We start from the raw sequence: 10,723 nt of genomic DNA, 5'->3' as shown, positions 1-10,723 counted from the left end.
TCAACTGGTCCACACTGTGGTCCTGTTTGTTTTTTTTCTTTGAAATGTTTAATGAAAGATAGAATTGGGGTCAGGCCATGACTGATTATCAATCCCCTGAGTTGGGATTGATTGTGTAATTATTGGCTGCCAGAATGAGATTTGACCTCCTGCTCTGTTTGCTGTGTTATGGTGACCTGGCACTTCAACACACTGTGGTTCAGCTTGGTATCGATTTGGCGGCATCTATAATTTGTTTATCCTTTTTTTTTTTTTTTTTTTTTTTTTTTTTAACCTTTCCACTCTCCATTGTGTTTACTGAGCCAGCTAGATGTCTGCGAGTCGGAGAGATGAGTCGAGCAAAGACGGATAGAGTCGTCGAACAGTGCTTGTGTTTGCATAGCACATGTGAAGAAGATTGATGTGTAAGAGGTGAGTATGTATCCTTAGCTTTATTTTAGCCCCCGATGTTTAAAACCATTGTCCTGGTTCTCATTTCCATAGTGATTTGATTTAATGCAAGGTCTCTACAGAGTCTCTGCTTTGGCTACAAACAGAGTTGCATGTCATGCTGTGTACCAGCTAAATGAATGATAACAGAGAGGGGTACAGCTAATTTACAGTTTTCTCACTAGATATCAGCTACATTCAATAAAGGCTTTCAATGTAAGACAAAGGTGAAGAACATTTTTAAAGTGGTGTGTTTGTGGGGAGTGGGGGGAGGGAGTTTTTAGGGAATCACTATTTATTCTATCCCTCACATACATCAGTGAAGATGGGTTAAGAAAAGAAGGAAAGGCTCTGTTGACAAAAAAAAACCTGGGGTAAGTTGGGAGGAGTCTTTTTGGATTTCTTTTTTCTTTGGAGCTCGGTGGGCGGCAGCTCAGGGCTGTTCGGGCAAAGGGACTGGACGAATAGCGGACCCTTGAAGTCGCCTGCCAGGCTTCACTGGAAAAAAGCAAAGAGAGACAGAGAGAGTGAGGGAAGAGTAAAGAGAGAGGGAGAGCTGCACTCGTCTCCACTCCCCTTCCCCGCAAATGGGAGAGCAAGTCTAAATCATGTTGCTTATCAGTGCTGTTGTGCTGTGATGTTGCTCAGGCAGCCTTGCAGACCAGTACTCAGAACCAGGATCAGCCCAGCATTCTCAGAACTGGAGACCCTGTCCTCCCCACCACGTCTCTCGCCTCCGCTGCGTGCCCCCCTCACTGACATGTACCCCGAAGAGAGTCGGGGATCTGGAGGGGTCACCAATGTGGACTTCCTGGAAGGGACGTATGACTATGCCACCCCTACCCCTGCTCCGACTCCTCTCTACAGCCCCTCCACCACTGGCTACTACTCTGCTCCTCTGGACACCCATGGACCACCCTCTGATGGCAGCCTTCAGTCCCTGGGCAGCGGCTCGACCAGTCCGCTTGTGTTTGTGCCCACCAGCACTCGACTCAGCCCCTTTATGCACCCACCCAGTCACTATCTGGAGACCCCCTCCACACCCGTCTACAGGTGAGAAAATTCAAGCTTTTCTTTATCACCTGAGTGGAGGGAGAGTGTGTTTGGACAAAAAGTTCCTTTTGCATCAACAGGTATGACTCACTCCCTTAGATTAGATTAAACTGTTTTTGACCACAGCGTCTAAATGTAGTGACAGCTCTCATGGGAGGCTCAATACTTTGATGTCAGCTCCACTGCTTGAATCAGACTTTTTGGTCAGTTTTGTTTGTGCTGTAGTTTGGTGATTATGTAACTGATAGCAGCGGTGCAATCAAAACATCCAAAACCCTTCAGACCCTGCAGCTTGTTTCATCAGGCAAATTAGAAAACATAAGCTCTATTCAGAAAATACAAGTCACTTTAGTTTTTTTTATAAATAATTATTGTTATATATGTTCCCTCAATATATTTACTGCCTCGTGTTTCCTATTGAGTAGCAGTAGACATTTGTTTCTGTATATATAACTAAATTTATTTTCTTCGGTTTAAAACGCAGTTATAAACAAAACATAGTTATATAACCACAGATTTATTATTCTTATTCAGATCTCTTGTTTTATACAAAACATTGTCATTATCTCTATAGAAAGGATCAGGTTTTCCCTGGTTTCTAATTCCAGAGATTAAGGACTTTGTCCAGGACCTTGAAAAAGGAACAATACGTAAGAACAGCAGAAGTACAGATTGTTTCCTGGCTCAGGTGGAAAATCTGCTCTGCTCAGCCACTGTCAGATTAAAGTCAGTGTGGTAAATGTTTTACTGCAAAGTAACTATTGCTCAAATTATGTGATGTGCATCAAACGTAATTTTCATTATCACTATGAAAACACTTATGTGAGAAATATGTGAGATAACTGAGCTGAAGTCCATACCCTGCATCAGGTCCAGTCAGCAGCCGATGTCCAGCGAGGACCATTGTGGCACCAGTGATGACTCCTACAATATGGGGGAGGCCAGGGCCAGGGCTGGGGGGTTTGACTCGGCCAAAGAGACACGTTTCTGTGCCGTGTGCAGTGACTATGCTTCTGGGTACCACTATGGGGTGTGGTCCTGTGAGGGTTGTAAGGCCTTCTTCAAGAGGAGCATCCAGGGTGGGTAGATTGTTTCCTTCTGCTTTTTGTGTCCTGTGGGTGTGAGTAACAAAGTGTTAACTGTGTGTTAAGGATCATGTCATATTCTGTCATAATCTACAGATTCATTCCAGATAATCAGATTAAGAAATACTTACACTTTAATGAGCAAAACTACAACCATATAAAAGAATAATTATAAGTCAACAAAAGAAGATTTTGTGTTGTTTAATCTGCTACATCTGAGAGTCTAGCAAGGCAGAAAAATAAGAGGATGAAAAATAAGTGATAGAGAAATACGCAGTCAGACTGGAGCCAAGTCACCGTCATATAAAAGGAGCAAAAGAGAGAAAATATGTCATATGCTCAGAAATGCAAAATTTGTTTTTATTGTTGTTCTCTCTTTGCATCCTGCAACCTTAATACAATACCGCAGCCTCTGTTTGCGGATCAGCGCTTCATCTGCTGTCAGTGTCTGATACGATGCTTCGGCACACTGGTGCAAACTCTCTCAATGAAAGACTGGTCATACAGAAACCAACAGTCTCCATGACAATGACAAAGCCAAGACGCCACTTTTTAATTTTCTCTATTTCAGATCCATTGAAAGTGGGAATAGAGTGTCCCTGGCTACTAAATAAAGCTGAACTGAACATTGGAGTGAGGGTTTTGAAGTAATAGATTCTTCTTCTATTTCAGGTCACAATGACTATATGTGCCCAGCAACCAATCAGTGTACTATAGACAGGAATCGGAGGAAGAGCTGCCAGGCCTGCCGTCTTAGGAAATGCTATGAAGTGGGCATGATGAAAGGAGGTGGGTGGAAACACCAGCAGAAATAATATTTCCAGTATTTCCAAGACCTGTTTTTATTATTTTATTGTTTCTATTATTATTTTATTTATCGTTCATTATAATTTTTACTGGTTATCACATAATTTTACTTTCACAAAATTTCAAAACTCTTGGCCATCTCTGAATCACGGCGTGCTGCAGAGAGGACTGGCACAAATGTGAGAGTTCTGGTGGATGCAGATAAGCTTGAGACTAACTTTAACATGACCTTGAAAAGATTTCCTCTCAAGGAGTACAACTGCTGATTAGCACACACCCACATTTCTGTTTTCATACTTCTTTAATCTGACAGGCATCCATACAATGTGCATTGTTGGATTGTAAGGCATGAACTGGATGTGAGGTTATGTGTGACTGGTGCTGGTGTGTTTTTTTTTTTGCTATGCATCTACTTCTGCATTGAACTCCTGTTGTGGCCTGAAGGTGTGCGTAAGGAGCGCGGCCGTGTTTTGCGGCATGACAAGCGACGGACTGGAACCAGCGACAGAGTCAGAGCACAAAAAGACTTGGAGCACAGAACAGCGCCTCCTCAGGATGGGAGGAAACACAGCTGCAGCAGCAGTAATGCTGGTGGAGTAGGAGGAAGATCATCACTTACTGGCATGCCTCCTGACCAGGTGCTGATTCACATGGAGACTGACATTGGATTTTGAAGTAGCTTGTTTTTGGTCCAATTTGGAAATTTCAATCTGACACTCTGAGAATTAGAAATATTAATACCAAATGTAATGACAGTCTGGCTGGTAGTTGTCAAGATGTGTTTATAGTTGCTTTAGATTAATCTGAAGCAGAACATTTCATATTTATTTACTGTGTATCTGCTGCTTCCCCAGGTGCTCCTCCTGCTCCAGGGTGCCGAGCCCCCATTACTCTGCTCCCGTCAGAAGCTGAGCCGACCCTACACTGAACTCACCATGATGAACCTGCTCACCAGCGTGGCCGACAAGGAGCTGGTCCACATGATCGCTTGGGCCAAGAAGCTTCCAGGTTGGAATAAATAAAGTAGCCTGGAAATAAGTAATGCTTATTTCTACAGAGTAGGTTTTCCATTTGCAGCGTTGCACAAAAAACAAAACTAATACGCAGGAGTGCTCACCACAAACAACACAAAATATACTGTAGATATCAATATATGCCATTATCATATTCATGGTGCCTAAATTAATCTTCCTCTAAAATGAGAGATGTTTTCAAAAGCATTGAAAGTCTGTCTTAAACATTCAAATCTTCTGTGCGACCGAGGTGTTGGCCTTTGATTGTTGTCTGTTTTCTGGTGATGGGACACCTTTATAGCAGTCACACATAGGCACAAACACACACTCTCAGATGCAGAGCCATTACAGTGCTGGTAATTACAGTCATCACCCTTTCAGAGGATTGTTTGGACAATCTGCTGGCACCCCACAGAGCGTAAAAGCAGTGTAAGACACATCACCCTTTTGCATGCACAGACACACATACACAACAGGCTGCTTAAAGAAGTAAATCCTGATTTGGGGGTATTACAACCCTGTGCGTCACTAAAAGCCCAAAAGTACACAGTTTTAATTGCGAGGGTCCAAACAGAATATGTAGGGGGACAATGAGAGTAAACTGGCTGTAATTACATATGAATTGAGACAGCTGAGTGCCAGCGATAAGGCTTCGTACGAGAGCAGAGAGATTGCAAATGGTTCCATTTAAGTAGCCGTTCCCTGCTAGAAAACAAGGGCTTGCATATTTTTCTTTTTATGAGTGGAATGAAGGTGCACAGAAAGCATTAAACTGTGTGAGTGCAGATTTTCCACAAGATACCGCAGGTTACACTCAAAGCTCTATATAATCTGCAATGACATAAGACAATAGAACATTTACAGAGACCAGGTATTTTTCTGCGTCTGGATTTGGTCAAATAATTGCTGTGATCTTCTTAAATCCTATGTTGTTTTAGCCTGTTTTACCAGATCATTTATCACTGTTTAGAGTTGACTTTGTTAGTCAAAGAGCTGATGTGGCCTCCGCACAGCTGTGAAATGTATTCTGACTGAGTGTGGATTACTGTGGTTGTTCACTACTGAGCAGGTTTCCTGCAGCTGTCCCTTCATGACCAAGTGCAGTTGTTGGAGAGCTCATGGCTGGAGGTGCTGATGATCGGGCTCATCTGGAGGTCCATCCACTGCCCCGGCAAACTGATTTTTGCTCAGGACCTCATACTGGACAGGTAGAGGGGATTATCTGCCTCACTTCTCTGTGACACACACACCTTTCTATACTTTCTCATCTCTGTTTCCTGCCTACTTCTGTAGCTTCCCCTTACTCTCACACAGATCTTGAGAGTGATACATCAGCATAGTAGATTTTCCATTTGACACCTTGTCAGGCATTGTGCCATCCCAACACATCTGTCAGACACTGAAAGACTAATTACATGTTCCCCGTGGAGAGGGGAGCAGCCGCTCTCTAACCTGAAATACCACTCATCATTACAGTGCTGAGCTGGCAACCAGGGCAGGGATTTAATCAAAGCCTCAATGCAAGGAAAGATGGAAAAGGAAGAATGACGAAGGGGGAGGTGATGGGGAAGGAGAGAGAGCTAAATGACAAACAGAGAGGACAAGAAAATAGAGATGCTGAGGGATATGAGACATACCTGTTTTCTGCTTTGCAGGCACAGCCTGTTCCCTCCATTTCTCCATGTTCAAAGTAAACAAGCCGGCCAAGCATGGTCTGAACCTCGGGGAGAGAAAAGAGGTAGAGACAGAGAGAGAGAGACATGCAGACCGAGCTTTTACCTCTATGATGCCTGATGGTCCCATTTGATTCAAAAGTGTATTACAGTGTATTATCTCTAAAACCTGGTCTCTGTATTGGACACCAATTGGACATGATGACTAAAACGCTGTGGGTGAGGATTGACAAATTCCCTTGGCCCTGTGCTGCTGAAGTTTATCTTGAACTCCAGCCACTTGATATTTTCCATCTCTCCATCACTTCTCAACTGTGCCGACAAATAGAGCATTGCAGTGATTCAGTCCATTAGTTGTTTATCTGCCCATTCTTTTGATAGTTTCATGGTCACAGATGTAGTCTGGTTTTTCTTCCTCTAACTGCACACCAGATCACAGTTTGTTGTCACTGTAACTTAGCAATTTTTAAATTTATTCCATTGTGACTTACAAATATTCAGATACCAAGCACAGAGAAATTCAGGCACTAACTCAAATTCCTCATGTTTTCTTTAATTCTGTTCTGCAGGAATGAAGGCGACTGTGTCGAGGGGATGGCTGAGATCTTTGACATGCTTTTGGCCACTGTTTCCCGCTTCCGAATGCTCAAACTCAAACCCGAGGAGTTTGTCTGTCTCAAAGCTATCATCCTTCTCAACTCTGGTGAGGCGCCTCACATCGTCTGCCTGTGTTTACGGCTCCAGACACTTTCTTGTGAAGCATTTTCACAGAAACTGAGAGCAAACTGATTCCTGGAAACAGTGACAGTGGGCTGCAAAGACACTTTTCTAAGAATACATCAGACCTGGGGTTTCATTTGTTTTAATTGCTTTGCTTGTATGCACACTACTTTGTCATTGTTCCCAGGAGTAAATATTGAACAGTGCCAAACCACACCCACAGAGGTGTAGCTCTCAGGCTGTGCAGGCACATTAAGTGAACAGAGTGTTCTGAAAAGGGCTGTACCATCAATAAACCCAATAACTGTTCCCATGACAACATGAGACAGCTCAGAGGGGTGTGTTTGTTCTGGATATTGAGATATTTTATATGGGAAACTGCGTCAACTGAAATACCAGTAGGATGACACTATACTGGCACAGCTGCTGGAGGCAGATGAACTTTTGATTAGTGTGTGGGCAATAGTGACCTGCAGCTAATTCACTGCTCACAGGTACGGATCTTTAGTTGTGCAAGATAAACATTATTGGTTTTTGCGAAGAGTGAGTGGGTGTGAGTGGAGTGCCCCCTTTAGAGTCTGTTTAAGAAAAGGCTTGAAAATTTGCAGTAATTAGCTTATGTTTTGTGTGTGGGGGGGTTTTCGTGTATCAGGTGCTTTCTCTTTCTGCACCGGCACCATGGAGCCACTGCACGACAGCGCTGCAGTGCAGAACATGTTGGACACCATCACTGATGCACTTGTACATCATATCAACCAATCAGGATACTCGGTTCAGCAGCAGTTGAGACGGCAGGCCCAGTTGCTCCTCCTGCTCTCCCACATCAGGCACATGAGGTGAATTTAAATAAGAAGTTTAGTTTTTATCAAATTAAAGGTTTCTTTTCTAGGTACCATGTTCAAATCATTGCTAAAGTGGCTCTTTGCTGTTTAAGCAAATACTTCAAAAAAGGGTTGTCATTTTTTTAGTCTGGGTCATCAACAACGGGTTGGCAGGTGTTTTGTCTCATTTCAGTTTCTTTCATTATACCGATGGATTGTTTGGTAAACCACATAATAAACCACAACACAACCATTTATTTAGTGCTAAAAAGGTTTAGATATGGTGATCTTCTACTCTTTTATTCTAAAAATATCTTTGCAAAGACCAAAACCAACATGGAAGAATTGCTTACACTTATGCCTCAGTCCTTCATTGTGTCCCATTTCAAACACACCAATGAGTCTCCCAGGTGAACCAGGTGATGCATTTCTTCTTCACTGACATTTATTCTGAGTCAGGGCCAAATTACCCAGTGGAGTTTTTTTTAACGCTACTGGAGCAATGTTTTCACAAGTGAGTCTCTGTGAGTCACATATGCATGAATGAGTTGACACTGATGTACAGGAAACCTTGTGCTACCAAAGACTGCAGAACAGTCCACAATCGATGTCAACGATTTATGATTTTACGTATATTGGAAATTGGATTTTGTAAGAAGGAAATGCATTAAAAGGTGACAGGTAAATTGTTTTGAAACTGAGGATGGCTGAAAGTACAGAGGGATGGACTAAAATGTTGATGGTTTTGGTCTTTACATGTCATTTGTTCATACTAGGGAAACTATAGAATAACACCAGTGATTTAAGCTGTTTAGCAAGGTAAGTCTCCAATTAGAGTGTTACATAAAAACCATACCAACAATAAATAAAGTAGAAAAGGTAACTTAAAGGAAAAAGTTATTCCTCATCTCCCTTTTGTTCACCCTCCCTGCAGCATCAAAGGTATGGAGCACCTTTACAGCATGAAGTGCAAGAACAATGTTCCCCTGTATGACCTGCTGCTGGAGATGCTGGATGCTCACCACCTGCACCGCCCCGTCAGACCAGCTCAGCCCTGGTGCCAGGCTGGCAGGGAGCCGCCCTCCACCAGCAGCAGCACCAGCAGCAGCAGTGGCGGACCCTCTTCAGCAGGCCCCAGTTCAGGACCACGAAGCAGCCATGAGAGCCAGAGCCGAGGCTCCACAGGTGTAGGTGTCCTGCAGTTTGGAGGGTCACGCTCCAACTGCACCCATATCCTATGAAATAGAGCACAGCAAGCAATGTTTGAAGGTCAAGTCATTTTTATGGATGATGTGTGTAACACGGGCTGAGAGGGGTTTGCAAATGGAATAAGTGGTATTTGAATTCATTTAATGAGGTAATTATTTATAGATTGATTTTTTTTGTAGCTGGTTAGGGAGACATTATTTTGCACTGCTCCAATTCACTGCAATCTGAGCTTAAATCTTCTATGTGTTTTTCATAATATCTGTGACTCAGCCTCCAGCAGTTTTACAGTACAGCTTATTGTTTCCAAAACAGCAGGTGTTAGGTCCTATTGTGGCACTCTGTCAGCTATGATTTACAAAGATGAGCAGCTAATTTTTCTTTTGGTTTGCCTTGACCAAAGTGCACTTCTTCTAGGGTTTAAGGGGCTATTGGGCATTATTCTTATTATTACACAAAAAGGAAAATTACACACTTAACTATGATAAAACAGGTTAAAATGAGTGTGTAATTATTTTGTGTTTAAACAGTCTAAAATTGTCTTAAGACTAAACATCAGGTATAGTGTTCTGTAGGCACACGCTAGTTTACACTGGTAGCCTGTATTTGGGGAAAAATCAATTCTGAATAACTAAAAATTGCACAGTCAAAAAGAGCACTGATAATTACTGATTAACCTACAACCACAGCTTTATGTGTACTGTAGGTATGTTCATTATGCTTACTTGGACTAGAGATTTTCCTGAATTTGTTTTGTCTTAAACGTGTGTGTGTGTGTGTGTGTGTGTGTGTTTAGCAGAGAGACAGTCAAAAAAAAAAAAAAAAAAAAGGGAAAGTAAGAGAGACAGACCGTCTGAAACGATGAGCTATGAATGCCTCAAAGCTGATGGGATGTATAGATTTTTGTCTTGATGCTGCTGTTTAAATTTTATCCATGTCAAAGTTACAGTTATGATCCATCCACTAATTCAGTGATTACATGTTAAGTTTGGCTGGATTTACAAACATCTGTAACCCACATGTCATAATTTAGTATGTGCAGTAATGTGTGTATGTGATATCTAAAACTGACATTAATCTGTGCTTCTCTTGTTATATACAAATGGTTTTTCAGATCCTCAATTAGCCTCAATTATTTAGTTTACTATTACAAACAGCGGTGGAAAATCAGAAAATCATTAGGGTGTGTTAAAGAAATGAAAGTTATATTACCCAGAACCAAAACAGTTTTTAGCACAGCATTTTTCTCCACATAAAGATGGTGCAGTTGTCGGCTATGATAAACACTATTATACACGATCAAAACTGCTTGACAAAAGTAGAAGTATTTATAAGTGTAATTTTGAAGTAAAAAATGCGATAAAGAGGCTGATGGTGACGTTTGTGACAAAGGGAAACAGCATTTTTAAATTAATGGCATTAGTCTTTAGAGTTATCTATACTTTTCACATACACCCAGTGTCATTATTGTCCGAATTTTTTTCCTGAAAAATGACAAACTCAAATAGGCAGCTCTTCCATCCGCGTGAACGTGTAATACAGAGTTGACCGCTGGGGGCGCTGTTCTCCACTTTGACCCAGAGCGAGTGAGACAACGTCATTTCCTGCCGCCAAAAGTGGAGGAATAAAACACTTGAGACTCGGATTAAAAACATATTTTGCGGATGGTTAGAAGAATCTGATGGTTCTGGAGATATCTGCAGAATTTGGGTGAGGGTCTAACAATGTTTTGTCACGGTGAATTTATTTTTTGGACCACTTTTTGCGGTGTGAGCTGTGCGCTAACGCTAGCTAGCGACGCTCAACCTTAGCTAGTGTTTTGTGTTCGGCTCGGCCTCAGACTGAACTCACAACTCACTTCAAACTCATGTTCTTACAGTTATTCCCTTTCTTTCTCTCGTTTTTCTTTACATTGA

General features: G+C 42.1%; 1 protein-coding gene and 1 long non-coding RNA gene across 2 annotated transcripts; one reads left to right on the top strand and one right to left on the bottom strand.

Moving 5' to 3' along the window:
- Positions 1 to 883: 883 nt before the first annotated feature.
- Positions 884 to 9,412, top strand: esr1 (estrogen receptor 1). The gene is made up of 9 exons (XM_026318255.2): positions 884 to 1,482; positions 2,353 to 2,561; positions 3,240 to 3,356; positions 3,819 to 4,012; positions 4,229 to 4,382; positions 5,457 to 5,595; positions 6,630 to 6,763; positions 7,433 to 7,616; positions 8,536 to 9,412. The coding sequence occupies exons 1-9, from the start codon at positions 1,067 to 1,069 to the stop codon at positions 8,840 to 8,842; spliced, it is 1,854 nt and encodes a 617-aa protein (XP_026174040.1). The 5' UTR covers positions 884 to 1,066; the 3' UTR covers positions 8,843 to 9,412.
- On the bottom strand, positions 2,463 to 8,692 carry LOC113137002 (uncharacterized). Its single transcript, XR_003296320.1, has 3 exons — positions 8,624 to 8,692; positions 6,025 to 6,107; positions 2,463 to 2,594 (listed from the first exon to the last, which is right to left on the bottom strand). It is a non-coding gene; the product is annotated as an uncharacterized LOC113137002 (long non-coding RNA).
- Positions 9,413 to 10,723: the final 1,311 nt, after the last annotated feature.

The sequence above is a fragment of the Mastacembelus armatus genome, chromosome 24 (assembly GCF_900324485.2).
Source record: "Mastacembelus armatus chromosome 24, fMasArm1.2, whole genome shotgun sequence".
Classification (NCBI taxonomy): domain Eukaryota; kingdom Metazoa; phylum Chordata; class Actinopteri; order Synbranchiformes; family Mastacembelidae; genus Mastacembelus; species Mastacembelus armatus.
This window is presented reverse-complemented; position numbering and strand designations above follow the sequence as displayed.

Coding starts and splice junctions, on each gene's coding strand:
- esr1 (XM_026318255.2), top strand. CDS start 1,067: ATGTTGCTCAGGCAGCCTTGCAGACCAGTACTCAGAACCAGGATCAGC. Junction 4,013..4,228: donor CTGGCATGCCTCCTGACCAG/GTGCTGATTCAC, acceptor CTGCTTCCCCAG/GTGCTCCTCCTGCTCCAGGG. Junction 7,617..8,535: donor TCCCACATCAGGCACATGAG/GTGAATTTAAAT, acceptor CCCTCCCTGCAG/CATCAAAGGTATGGAGCACC.